This window comes from Melospiza melodia, chromosome Z, assembly GCF_035770615.1.
Source record: "Melospiza melodia melodia isolate bMelMel2 chromosome Z, bMelMel2.pri, whole genome shotgun sequence".
Lineage (NCBI taxonomy): Eukaryota > Metazoa > Chordata > Aves > Passeriformes > Passerellidae > Melospiza > Melospiza melodia.
This window is the reverse complement of record NC_086226.1, coordinates 34,418,397-34,432,083: the sequence shown is the minus strand read 5'-3', so window position 1 is coordinate 34,432,083 and position 13,687 is coordinate 34,418,397. Positions and strand designations below refer to the sequence as shown.

At 41.1% G+C, this 13,687-nt stretch overlaps 2 protein-coding genes across 4 annotated transcripts in view; one reads left to right on the top strand and one right to left on the bottom strand.

Annotated features, from left to right (window-relative positions):
- NDUFAF2 (NADH:ubiquinone oxidoreductase complex assembly factor 2) overlaps positions 1-7,509 on the bottom strand; it is a 57,431-nt gene extending 49,922 nt beyond the window's left edge. The window contains exon 1 of the mRNA XM_063179987.1: positions 7,312-7,509. Within this exon, the coding sequence (XP_063036057.1) occupies positions 7,312-7,438 (127 nt within the window). The 5' untranslated portion in view covers positions 7,439-7,509. The remainder of the gene's footprint in view (positions 1-7,311) is intronic.
- A 157-nt stretch (positions 7,510-7,666) lies between these two features.
- Positions 7,667-13,687, top strand: part of ERCC8 (ERCC excision repair 8, CSA ubiquitin ligase complex subunit) — a 29,882-nt gene continuing 23,861 nt past the window's right edge. Inside the window, exons 1-3 of one of the 3 annotated variants that reach the window (XM_063181488.1) lie at positions 7,667-7,779; positions 9,729-9,824; positions 9,975-10,076. In XM_063181488.1, coding sequence (XP_063037558.1) covers positions 7,703-7,779; positions 9,729-9,824; positions 9,975-10,076 — 275 coding nt within the window. In that variant the 5' untranslated portion in view covers positions 7,667-7,702. Of the gene's footprint in view, positions 7,780-8,117; positions 8,137-9,728; positions 9,825-9,974; positions 10,077-13,687 lie in introns of those variants that run through there. The other 2 variants (XM_063181487.1, XM_063181489.1) reach the window with 2 other exon arrangements.

The window sequence follows — 13,687 nt, the reverse complement described above, 5'->3', positions numbered from 1 at the left end:
TGCCCAGAGCCTGAGTAGGAAACTGACTCTACCTTTTCCTCAAAGCAAAGCAGTTCTTGTATCAGCAAACCTGATGTTAAAACTCTAAAGCCCCTGGTGACAGAAACTTTGTTATTTTAAAGATTAATAAAAAGCCCAATAAACTTATTGCACCTAATTCTTTACCACCTTCTCTATTCTTCAGGAGAACCTTAAAAGGTAGCAGAGGCCCATAGGGTAGTATGCCAACATTACTTAGCTATTTTTAATCTCATGTTTTCTCAACTGCAATCTTTTGTTAAGCTCTTTGTCATTTTATCTTTTTTAAAATGACACCGCTGGTGGGTAGCCCCAGCACTTTCATTTAAATGCCTAATTTTGTTTGCACTCTTATTTAACAGTAACAAACAATTCCAAAAAAAGGATACACCAAATTAGGTACCGGCAAAAATGGACACTGCAAATTTTCACATCCAAATCAGAAGTAACAAAGCATGTATACAGTACTTAAAATCTTTTGTTTACCCAAATTCATTTATATAATGTGCTGAAATTAATTATACACATACATAATAGGAAAAAAGTTCCCTGTACCTGCTACTGACTACTTACACTCTTTTCTGTAAAATCTGTTCTTCCATTTCCCAATGTGATTTCAAACCCTAAAACTTTAAACATAGGCGATTTGTTCTTTTTATGCATATTAATGATGGATTGTTTTCCTCCTTTAGAACCAGAAAAGTAAGTTGAATTCTCCTTGTATTTCAGAATAATGAAACTAAAAGGCATGGAATTTAGTCACAAAGCAGGCATGATGATTTACCAACGGTCCTGATTGATCTAATAATCCTGTTTGCAACACACACAGCCCTATTACTCTCAGCTCTACACGTGTTGGTTGTTCAAATCACCATGATTAATATATTGTTAAGATTTTTCTACCTATTGAAAACATCTGCGTTTATAGCACTACACTATCTTTTTCTCTCTATACACCATAGAAGACAGTTACTAATACACGGAAATTTAAAAATTTTTTTTTAACTATCTGATTTTTTGGCAACTGAAGAAACCTAAAAAAAAGATACCCTCTCAAATAGCTCTTCATACACCTCTACTGAAAGAATCAAAACAGCTTTTCAAGCTAAATGCACAATAATTAAATTACAAATGTACAGCATATGAATGTTAACAGCAGCATGCAGAATTCAAAAAGATCAGCATCTCAGTTTAATACCAATATACACGCTGAAGATCAAACCTGGCTGTAGCAATGGCCAGATAATATGCAAGTTATTACCTGTCCACATGACTACTTATTGCTATTCCTTGTTTTTCAAGTCAGAGAGATTAATACCATGCCCCTTGCCAGTTTGCTTCTGGCAACTAGAAGAAAAACATACGGAACAGATTATCATGAGTGCTCTCATGTGGCACATCCAGGAAAACAAGGGGATCAGGTCCAGCTAGCATGAGTTTAGGAAAGGCAGATCTTGCTCGACCAGCCTGATCTCCTTTTATGACCAGGTGAGATGTTAAGCGGATGAGAGAAAGGCTGTTGGTGTCACCCACTCAGACTTCAGTTAAGCCTTCAACATGGTGTCTCATGGCAATCTTCTGAAAATGCTGGCACTGTCGCTTGGACAGATGCACTTATCTTTCTAAAACTGTCTGGATAGCTGAGCCTAGGGAGTGGTGGTGAATGAAGTTCAGCCCAGGGAATGGTGGTGAATCCAGCTGGTGGCTGGTCACCAGTGGAGTTCCCCAGGGCTCTGTACTGTTTCCGTGTTCAATTTCCTTACTGATGATCTCAATGAGGGGATTGAGTATGCCGTCAGTGAGTTATCAAATGACACCAAGTTAGTGGGAGCATTATCTCTTCAAGGGATCTGGGCAGGCTGGATCATGGCTGAGGCCAATGGAGTGAGGTTCAACAAGGCCCAGTGCTGGGTCCTGCCCTTGGGTCACAACAGCCCCAGGCAGCTCCACAGGCTGGGGCAGAGTGGCTGGAAAGGAGCTGGGGGTGCTGGTGACAGCAGCTGGACATGAGCCAGGCTGTGCCCAGGGGGCCAAGAAGGCCAATGGCATCCTGGCCTGGATCAGCAATGCTGTGGCCAGCAGGGCCAGGGCAGGGATTGTCCCCCTGTGCTGGGCCCTGCTGAGGCCACACCTCCAGTGCTGTGTCCAGGGCTGGGCCCTCACTGCAGGAAAGGCCCTGAGGGGCTGGAGAGAGCCCAGAGAAGGGCAATGGAGCTGGGGCAGGCTCTGGGGCACAAGTGCTGTGAGGAGCAGCTGAGGGAGCTGGGGGTGTTTGTCCTGGAGAAAAGGAGGCTCAGGGGGGACCTTATCACTCCACAACTGCCTGGCAGAAGGGTGTAGCCAGTGTAATGACACCACTAGAGGAAACAGCCCCAAGTTGCACGAGGGGATGTTCAGGATGGACTACAGGAAAAATTTCTCCATGGAAAGAGCTGTTAAACATTGGAATGGCCTGCCCAGGGAAGAGGTAGTGTCAACATCCCTGAAACTTTACACAAAACCACTGGACATGGCAGTTACTGCTGTGGTTTAGTTGATATGGTGGTGTTTATAAATAGGTTATAATACAGGTTATTTTATATATATATATATAAAAATTTAAATAAATACATATAATATAATATAATTACAATATAATATAATATGTATATATTATTACAATTATATTATAATTCTATTATTATATATAATTATAATTATTTAATATATAATATATATTATTATATATATAGGTTATAAAAGTCTTTTACTGTACCTCTTTAAAAGTCTTTTTCATACCTTTATGATTCTATATCACCACAAATAAAGATGGGTGTTTTCAAATATTAATGCTTTTATAATCTGCAATGAGCTCTCCAAAGTGTAATTGCTTTGCTACATAACAAATCACCCAGACTGAAAAGTCGTTTTGTCATTCCATAATTACTGCCCTAGAAACTAGCAATCTGCAGTGCAAGTTTTACTTCTTTACAAACATATATACACACAATTACTTTAGAACTCTGTTTCTGTATTCTAAAATCTCTCCATAAAGGAATCCTCAAGACAGCTGTCAGTACTTGCTGCTCTGTTTTTAAAACAATGTTGCCACCACCTGGACAAACCTCTAACTGACAGGCATTGCTGCGGTGTGAGAGCCTCTACATGGAAAAAAAAAAAACAAACTAACTAACTCTCACTTTCTCCACAGAATTATTTCCATAACCAAGATAATTAAATAGTCTAAAATTTGTTTTTCTACTCATGAATGAATATTCAAATTCTGTGTTTCATTAGTATTTTAACATTGGACATGTAAAACTAAAATTTATCTGCTTTCCACCAACATTTGAAAAGCTAACTTAAGAAACTACTTTTTATGTTAGTAATATGATGTACAATTATCTGCAGTTCTCAATAATCAGCTTACAAATGCTTCATACAATCACAACCAGTTTCTGTCTCTTCCTCAGACTTCATTCCTGTTAGCGAGGAAGCTAACATTCAGACTCAGAAGAAAACCATAGCTTTTATCTTTGAAGATATGCTTTGGAGATTTGTTGCTTCTTCCACTCTCTGCCATTCATCACAAAGCATTACAGGAATGTGTCAGTCTAGCCTTCAATAAAAAGCTGCATTTTATAAAAGATTTTGAAATAAAGTAGAAATTCTACTCTAAACTTCTGATGCACAAGAAGGTGACAGGCCACTACCTAAAACAGGAAACAAAGAGCAACTACAGCTATCATGGAGGATTCCTTTAGTCTTAACAGAACCTTAAGTCTTTCTAACTTTCATTAAAAAATGGACATACTTCTACTGAAGACTGGATTCAATCAGATATAGGACAATTTATATATATATATATATATATATATATATATATAAATGCAACTGAATACTTAGTACTTTTCCTTATATAGGTTCTTATTTAATTTCACGTTTTTTGTTTGTTGAGAATTTACTGCACCAGATACAGGCTTATGCAAATGTGAGTGGCTATTTCACGCGAAGAAAATGTTTCCCACAGAAGTCAGTGCTTGTATTCAATTATTAGCAACAAAATTTACCACTGAAACTTGGTAATGCCACATGTATTTCTCAATGCTATTTGGTAAGACTACTGAGAAACTTTAGCTCATAGCATCAGAAGCTTAGGCCACATATGGCCCCTAATGCAGAGCCTGTGCAACATATAAAAACCTATGGAAAACAGAATGCTTCCTACTTTTCCAGCAATTCTGGTAAGCTGAGAGTCCAAATCAAAACAAATCTGAGTCTGCTGCTCCCATGAAGAGAACTTTTAACACTCTTACATCATCTATGAAATAAACTGACTTCATGATGAAAACCTACTGTTCCTATAAAAATTTGCATATGGTGGTACTTTACAGTGTTCATTTTAACTCTTAATCATTACAATACATGAGTGCAAATGAAGATATTGAAAATGTGCAAATATAACCTGCTCAGCCTTTTGATGAAAAAATTATATACCAGATCTTGAGTATTCAGGGCCCCTTATCTTCCTGCATTTTTAAACTAAAATGGTTATTAAGAGTCTTTATAAATTATTTTCAATGAAAAATAGAATCAGCTATTTCCAGCAAGACATATTTGATTGGCTGCAAGAGTAAGAAGTCATTAGATTCAGTGAAGAAAATAATGGATAGAAGTAGAAAAAGAGTTAAGAAAAATTTGAGTGCCAATATAGAGGGAAAAGATCCTAAAAAAGTAACTATAGTGCCAAAAGGAATATGGGAGAATTCAAAATTAGAGTAGTTAATTTCCTGAAAGCACTTAGGAAACTCAATATCAACCACTTGTATACATTGACCTGCTCCTACTGTCTCCTACTACAGACAAGGACTCGGGTTCCAAAAGTGTTTTGGACCCTGAACTCAAAGTAGAAGAGCCCAATTCACAACAGACAGAAAGAAAACATTTATTCATCACACTGTCCACTATTTCTGTTCCAAAACCCTGCCAAAGACCAGGGCAGGCCAAAAGAAAGGTATCAGGCAGCTTCTGATCAAAGCAGGAGGTGACACAGACACTACTTACACTATTTGCTCTCACCTTCAGCTTAAGGTGGGATGTTGGTCTGAAACAAAGCCCAGCCTGTCCTGATAGACCTACCCAGTCTAAGTGAAGAGAGAGAAAGCAAGACCTGCCTGTTTTGCACACTCTGCAATATATTGGATCAAAATCCAGTACAGTACAAAGAGATCAAGCACATCAGGCCTGGCACTGTGATAGACCTACTCAGTCCTCCCTAAATCCATAGGGCAGACAACAAAGCACACTGCAGACACACTGCAGTGACCTTGCAGTGAAACTTGCCCACAACAGCCCACTGGTCTCATCTACAACTCGTTTTCTTTCTAGTGTTGCTCCAATTCTGCACTGTCTCTATATGGTTAGGACACTGGGTGAGCTATGAATTATATATGCAGCAGATCTTCCTAAAGTACTACGAATAATGCTGCCCAACACTTGAAAAGAGAGCATTGCTTTCTCAGCACTTTTTAATTCCTAGTTTCTTTTAAAAACAAACCGTCAGAAATTTTTAGTGTATATTTTAATTCTACTTTCTATAGACCTTCCTCAATCTCTATTGCCTTTGCAATCCATATCCTTAAAGTTCTTCACAAAGTTATTAGAGCCCACAAATTCCAGGTGTGACCCTGTTTGTAGAGCACAGGACGCTGCTCAAAAATGTTGTGAGAGGCAGTTGGTTACCACCACCCACAGCAGTGGTTGCAACCATCTGTAATCACATCAACTAGTGTCAGAATGATTTTCCTGCTCAGCCACAAGCCTGAGGGAGAACTGGCATACTCTCCTGATCTGGAATAGATGAAACCTCATATCTTTTCTATACTGGCACCACAAGGATGGCCATTCATAGAAGCAAAGGCATAAATTACAGTGGAAATGAGTCACCAGTGTGAGGGGAAATACAATCTCCTACACCCAAGTAACCCCAAACAACAAAGGTCAGGGAGCACTATATCTTAAAACAATAATGAACATTCACAAGGCAGTCCATTTTGTAGGGAAAGTGGATGACAGTCTCTCATTTCAACTGGAAATGGAGGAAGAAAATGGGTATCCAAATTAAGAGGTCACAGAAATGGAATTTGTGGCAGCACAATACTTTGATACATGCTGTGCTACAGAAAAGCAACATTTGAACACTTTCATTAAAAACCAAAATCACATCGATTTCTTCTTTATTAGCAGAAGGCATGCTTATTTCTTTCAGAGTTCCGTCATTCTGCTGTTGCTGAATGATTAAGGTTTTTTTAGAACAAGCTAAAGCAAGTGACAAATATACAGAACAAGTGACAAATATACAGAAAAAAAATCAGAATTTTCATAAGTAGTATTTTCACAAAATCACAGCAGTATTACGTCCCATACGAACTCTCCTATTCTCTATTTACATACAGAATAAGGGCATCCAAACTCTCGGAACATGGGCAGAAATCTAGAAAAGTATTTTCTACAGCAGTGGCATAAATGTACATGCAAGAATTAATTTCATGGAATTAAATAACCAGTTAGGTTGGAAAAGACATCTGAGATTATCATGTGCAACCTAAGACCAAACATCACCAGGTAAACTAAACCATAGTACTAAGTGCCATGTCCAGTGGTTTTGTGAAGAGTTTCAGGGACGGTGACACCAACTCTTCCCTGGGTAGGCCATCTCAATATTAAACAGCCCTTTCCATGGAGAAATTGCTCCTATCGTAATCCTGAACCTCCCCTGGTGCAACCTGAGGGTATTTCTTCTGTTTATATCACGGGTTGCCTAAGACAGGCCGACGCCCGGCCACAGCCTCCTTTCAGGCAGCTGTAGAGAGTGATGAGGTCCCCCCTGAGCCTCCTTTTCTCCAGGACAAACACCCCCAGCTCGCTCAGCTGCTCCTCACAGCACTCGTGCTCCAAACCCTGCCCCAGCTCCATTGCCCACCTCTGGACTCTAGCTTCTAGCTTTTAAAAGCTTATGCAGAAGCGCTCCGAATTACCAAGAAGACCAAATAATTGCTGCCTACCTACCTAGTACAGGCCGAGCTCTGAAACCCTCCAGTGAGTGGCTTTACAGTTTTTCTGACATTAGAGCAGCAGAAACCCGCACGTGTTTCCCGAAGCGCGGCACTTTCCTTCCCTCTACTGTTCAGCCGCTAGAATTTTTTATCAGCCGCTCCGCCAGCTGCGGACAGCGGTGGGCGTGTGAGGGGCCACTCAGGGGCGCCGCGCACGGCTCCCCCCGGGCCCGCCTGCCGCCGCCACCCCGGTGCGTACCTGCGCGGCTCTCGTACTTGGGCACCCGGTAGTACTTGTTGCCAAACTGGTCGGTGCCCACCAGCTCCTTGGCAGGCCCCACGAGCCTCAGCCGCAGAGCGCGGAGAGCCTGCAAGGCGCGGCTCATGCCGGGATCCCGACGGGAAGGCCACGACACCCCGCCCGCGGACACCTGGACACGGAGACACGGAGCCCGCGTCCCGCCCCGCGCCGCCTCGCGCCCGCCGCTGCGCAGCGCCACCCCGCCCCGCGCGGCCGAACCCGCCTATGGGCGCCGGGCGCGCCAGCAACGCCGCTGGCCATTGGCACGGGCCGGCCCGCCCCGAGCCAATCCCGGCCGCGCCCGCCACAAGATGGCGGCGCGGCGCAGAGCGGGCCCGGCGCTCCCGCCATGTTGGGGCTCATGGCTGCTCGCCAGGCCGGGCTGGACGACCCCGCGCGGCTGCGCCGGGCCGAGCGCACCCGGAGGTAGCGGGGCCGGGGCGGGTGTCCCTGCGCGGGGAGGCCCCGGAGCGGCAGCTCCTGGCTCCGCCCTGCCGCGGAGCCTCGCTTGGCCCGGCCCGCAGTGGGGCGGCCCGGGGCGGGGTGAGGGGCTGCGCTGCGCTGCCGCAGCCCCCGTGTGCGCGGGGGCCGGGGCGGGGGAGCTGCAGCCGTGGGTCGGCAGGCATGGTGTTCGTGTACGGTGTGCTCAGCCCTGGGCGGAGTGTGCGCGGCGCTGCACGCTGTGCCTCACTCCCCGCACCGCGGAGTTACCGCCCGTGCGGTCGGCGCGGCTCCTCCAGGGGCTCTCACTGCGTGCGGCTGTGCTCCGCTTGGAACAAACAGGTGTTTGTGCCCTCCTCTGCTCGTCCTTCCTTTTCCCAAACCCGGCCTTTTGGCAGGTTGAAGAAAAATCAGATGCTGGGGGTTTCTTAGCAGTTTTTGGGGGAAGTGATGGCAGCATAGACGGATTTGCTAACATTTCTGCTAAAGGTGATATTTGTTCAATAGCAGAGAATCTACTTTGTAGGTGTATTTCAAGATAAATCAAATAAAGCCTATCTTAGTTCAGTTACACAATTTCTGCATCTGTGGTGGCGATTTATGGATTTATGACGCTGTATCATTGTAAAACAAGTATTTAAAATTGAAATTAATTTTGGTAGCTCAGGAAGCTTGTTTCTGGGTGCATTTTGACAACACAGTTATGTCCCTCTGTGCCCTCAGCCCTCATGTAGCATTCAGTGTTAAGAACAGTAACCCACTGGACGAACTTAACTTTTCTTGGACGATTGTCTGCGTAGCATTTCCCTTCCTGAACTTTTTTATTTTGACTTAAAAAAGCAAAGGTAGTTTTAAGCGGATTTTATTTGTAGCTGCTTTTTGAAGTCATATATTTCAACACATTTCCACAGGGGGATTTTCGTGTTTCCTGAAATTCCATCTGTAACTCAAAGATTTTAAATTGGATATCTTGTGTATGTCAGAATTCTTATTCTAGGTGAATTCTTGCGTAATTATGTTTCACATAGTTTAAGAGAGCTTTAATGATTTGCTGCTTTTATAGCATGTCTGCAGACACGATAATAGGGGCCTGCCTGTAGCAGCCTAACGTTCTCACATCAGGATTTTTTGCCCCTTGAGCTGAGGCTGAGTAGGGGCACTCTGCCTCACAGCTTTTCACTTACTTACCTAGTTATGTTTCTGTTGTGGTGGTGTTGAACTTTGTACTAAATGGTGCCGTGGGAGGCTCTGATCATGTTGCAAGGTTAAATTTTATATCAGGTAGTATGACTTAATGAAGCAGAATATCTCTTTTTTGACTATGCAATATTTACATACTCAAAAATACAAGCTAAGAGTTGCAGGTCAGAAAATATTGTTGTGGAAGCTTCATCATTGGGGGTCGCCTGGTTTTTATTTAGTATTTCAGAAAATATTGCATACAAACTTAGTTTCATTAAAGGAAATACTTTAAACTTGGTAAACTAAATTACTTTGTCCGCTAGGTGTCCGTAGTTCCAAGCAGGATGAAGCCTGAAAGGATGCTACATGATGAAGCTTCAAAGTAGCCAGTATTCTTGTGGTGATTACAAGCTTCTAATGTTTCTTTGTCTTAGTGTTTTCAAATTACATTCCAGGTTTTGTTTAATATGTTGACCCAAAATGCAGTTTTGCTTTTTCTTTGAGCCCGTTTTATGTACTTATTTCTCTCTTACCTTCCAAACAACAAAGTTGGTTTTTTTTCTGCCAACTTCACAAGACTTATTTCTATCTCTGTATTGTGTAGTTTTGCAAAAATTGGCAAGAATAAAGTAAATGCATTGAAGGAGCATGAAATTAGGTTTCAGCTGTTCAGAGCTACATAATAACATTTTTTTTTCATAATAACATGTTTTTCATCTCTCTTCCTTTTTTTTTTTTTTTTTTGTGGGTAGAGTTTTAAGTTTGGAGTTAAATAAAGATAGAGATGTGGAAAGAATACATGGAAGTGGTATCAACACCCTTGATATTGAGCCTGTTGAGGGAAGATAGTAAGTATATACTTTGGCTGGTACAACTGTCCGTGAGTAATTCACTGTGTTTGGGTACTGTGAATTTGTTGTCTTGTTGAACATGTTCATTATATTAAACATATTGCGATTATGAGTGTTTTAACTTCTGTGCTTCATTAACACTTTCAGCATGTTATCTGGTGGATCAGATGGCGTTATTGTACTTTATGACCTTGAAAACTTGAGCAGGAAGCCAAGTTACACGTGTAAAGCACTTTTTTCAGTTGGAAGGTAAGTCCTCTGAAGTTTTTTAAAACTACAAGTAGTTCTTGTGTGTCTAGAATTAAACTTGCAAATTAATGTCTGTTTTACTTTTGGGATAAAAAGAAAATACTGTAGAAAATACTGCTAGAAAGCTTCGACGGCTAGTAGCAGGAGCTAATTGTTTTATTCTTGATTTGTCTACTCTAATAGTCACAATATACATACAGTGACTCTTGTATTGTTTGAGCAAATCTATAGCAATTTCATAAGCTAAAATGAAGGATACTGATTGTACTCACATGGAAACTAAAGTCAGACAGTCTTACATTGCTGTCGAGACCACAAAAAGAAGGCAGACCTGGTGTTCTAACCTCATATTTTAACACTAGAAAAAGAAGACAGGGAGAAAAAGGAAACCCAGACCTTTCTCTAACTCATAATTTCTGACCTGTGAGTTTTCTTAGTGTTTTATTTTGAAATTTGGTGCCTCTATGCCAGTAACTGAGAAAGGAGTTTTGAAACTGCTGTAGAAACATTCCCTGTATTCCCCAAATATATGTAATACATATAATTTGAGTAAATGCACTTTTTAGCAGGATTATTATGCAATTATTTGCATAATCCTTTTCATCTGTTTGGAGAAAAATCTAACACCTATTTGAAGTTGTTTTATTTCCCCTCTCTCTCTTTCCTGCTTTACTAGTAGCTACTTTTAGTTCATCAGATGTTCAGCAGATATAGAAGTGATTTGTACAAAACTTCTTAAGAACATGTTTGAATGAAGACAGGTGTGCCACTGTAAAAATGGGATGTATTTTTCTAAAGAACAGGGTACTGCCATGCTGTGTGAAATCTTTATACAGAGTCTAAGCCTTAATTGATTTGTCAGGCTGTCCCTGCAGGCAGTACAAATTTTCCCATTACAGACATTAAGTCTTCTAGCAAAAGCTGTTTTTTTCTTTTATTTGGATAAAGGCTTGTCTAGTAGGTTAGAACTTCACCTAAGACTCACAGTAAGAGATATTCGATTTCATAATAGATTGGTAGCTGCATTTTCCCCTTATTTTTTCCCAGTCTACAAAATTATTTGAGGTCTGAGAGTCAGATGCTTCATGAGTCAGCTATGCAAGAATACAACAGATTTGCAACAATAAAAGGCCTTAACAATATCTTGAATCATAGGAAAGAAAAAGGCTAACAGAACATAGCTAATAAAACAAGTCCTGATGGCTGGGCTTCTTGCACAAAATTATTTTAAATTGTGGTTAAGAACATATAATGACTGTACATCTCTAAATCTCAAAACTGAGATGAATTCTGAAACAGATGCAGCAAATTGAAGAAATTCATGCTAAGAAGGCACAATGTAAAAGCTACCAAATCTGTGTTAAAATCAGGCTATCATTAACTTCAGTTAGGTCAGGAGAAATAATCCATCTTTGAAGATTCTGTTTAGGAGTATGGTTAGTTGGTTATCTGTTTCTTGAGTAGGTGTTAATTTGCATAGCTGTGTCTTTTATTTCTTACCACTCAAGGCATGAATTTTGTTAGTAGAATTTGATTTTGTGTGGCACTGCTCTAAATAACAGGCTTATGATTATTATTGCTTAAATAATCTTAGTAGATTTCTTTCCTCAATTATTTATTTGTGGTATTCATTAAGCTTCCTAGTATGTTTTAAATACTTGCTAACTAATTAGCTACTGTTTATATATATCTTCAGATATTTTGAATATTTTTCAGAGTTCCTGACTTAATAAATGAATTTATACTGCAGAAGCACCTCCTTCTGACTGTCTAGCTCCTGTCTTTGAAGGATATAGTGCTGATGTCTTGTCCAAGTTTGCCTGTTGTCCAAGATTGCAGGGCAGAACACAGATCTGATCTCAAAGTTCCCTAAAGAATATCCTGCTAAAGGCCCTTTAAAGCTGTTTCTTAATACCTGAACTGGGCTTGCTAATGATCCAGTAGTATAGAACAACAGAAGACGTAATTCCTGGTGGTAGGCTGTGATTTACTCCATGTTTCAAGTCTGGAATATAGGGCTGCTATTGCAAATACAAAAATAAAACTTTTCCTGTTTTCCTGGGAGTCAGCACTTTACCTGGTTTCAAATGATTCATGCTGATCTGGGACAAAAACTGGCATTTGAGTGTAAACAAACAATACCATTTCTAGATAATATGCAGATAATGCTTGTCTTTAAGGTAGTCTCTCCTACTCAAAACATGTCTAGGAAGAATGAATGACAGTGACCTGTTATCCATAGAATTATTTGTATTTCTCTATGGTAGAAAAGGCTGGGATATTTTGAGTAATGGATGAAAATACTTCATTTGGAATGAACTGGGAATAATGTACATCCTGAGATGTGAAACTAGGCTGAATGGCATGTAGCCACTACTAAGCTTAGCTAGTTCAAAGGTGGTTCCTGCCGAGCTACTCAAGAGTTTGTTAGTTCATTCCTCAGCCCTGTGGATTATGGCAGAATTGATTGTTCTTGTGCAGAGTTGATTACAGTCCAATGTTGTACACTTATAGTTACTGTACCCAGATAATTTATTCCATGGGTTTAGATTTTTCTGCACGGTGAATGGAAAGGCCTTTCCAGGAGTAAGCTCACTCTGAGTTAAGCTTGATTTCCTGGCTCTGCAGGTACTGAAGATTTTTAGCTTGCCATGGTTTAATTCCAGCCAACAACCAAGTTCCACATAGGTAGATCCCCTACCAATGGGATCAAGGAGAGAATCAGAAGGGTAAAATCTAGAAAACTCCTGGGTTGAGATAGGTTTATAGAGCAAGCAAAAGCTGCAAACACAAGCAGACCAAAGAATTAATTCACTTCTTCAGCCATTTCCAGTAAAGCAGAGCCCCATCATGCATAATGGTTATTCAGGAAGACAAATGCCATCATTTTAAATGTGTCTCCTCCTCTTTCCTTGTTACCCCCAGCTTTATATACTGAGCTTGATGTCACATGGTCTAGAATATCCCTTTGGTCAGCTGGGGTCACCTGTTCTGGCTCCTCCCAGGCACTCCCAGTCCCCTCACCAGCATGTCAGTATGAAAAGCAGAAAAGGCCTTGGCTCTCTGTACGCCCTGCTCAGCAATAACAAAAGCACCCCTATGTACTAACTGTTCAGCACAAATCCAAAACGTATCCCATGCTAGGCACTGTGAAAAAAATTGATTCTACTCCAGCCAAAACCAGCACACCTCCCTGAAGAATAGAGGCATAAAATTTGTTGACTTTTAGCACTGTGCCAGAGTAACAGGCCATTCTAGGATATGCATCAGAGGTGGAAGAGCAATGCAGAAGTCATTAAACTAAGCTCAAAAGTTGCTCAATATCTCTTGCTTAGTATTGTCAGTGCTGGCTTCAGGCTAACTCTCCTAAAGGTGTCTTTTTTGCTTTGTAGCAACCCAAGTGAGCAGAAAATTTTATTAGCTCAGATGAAATCAGAACTATAAGATGTCGTATGAAAAGGGAAAATTTCCTCAACCTGTAGTGTTAGATTATTCTGTCACTGCCCTGGAAAAACTGAGACCTTTGTGTCCAACCAGCCCCTCAGCACCCTCTTATAGGGACCCTTCACTGAATAGTCCTGCTGGATCAGAGGGCGGTTCAACTGACTTGT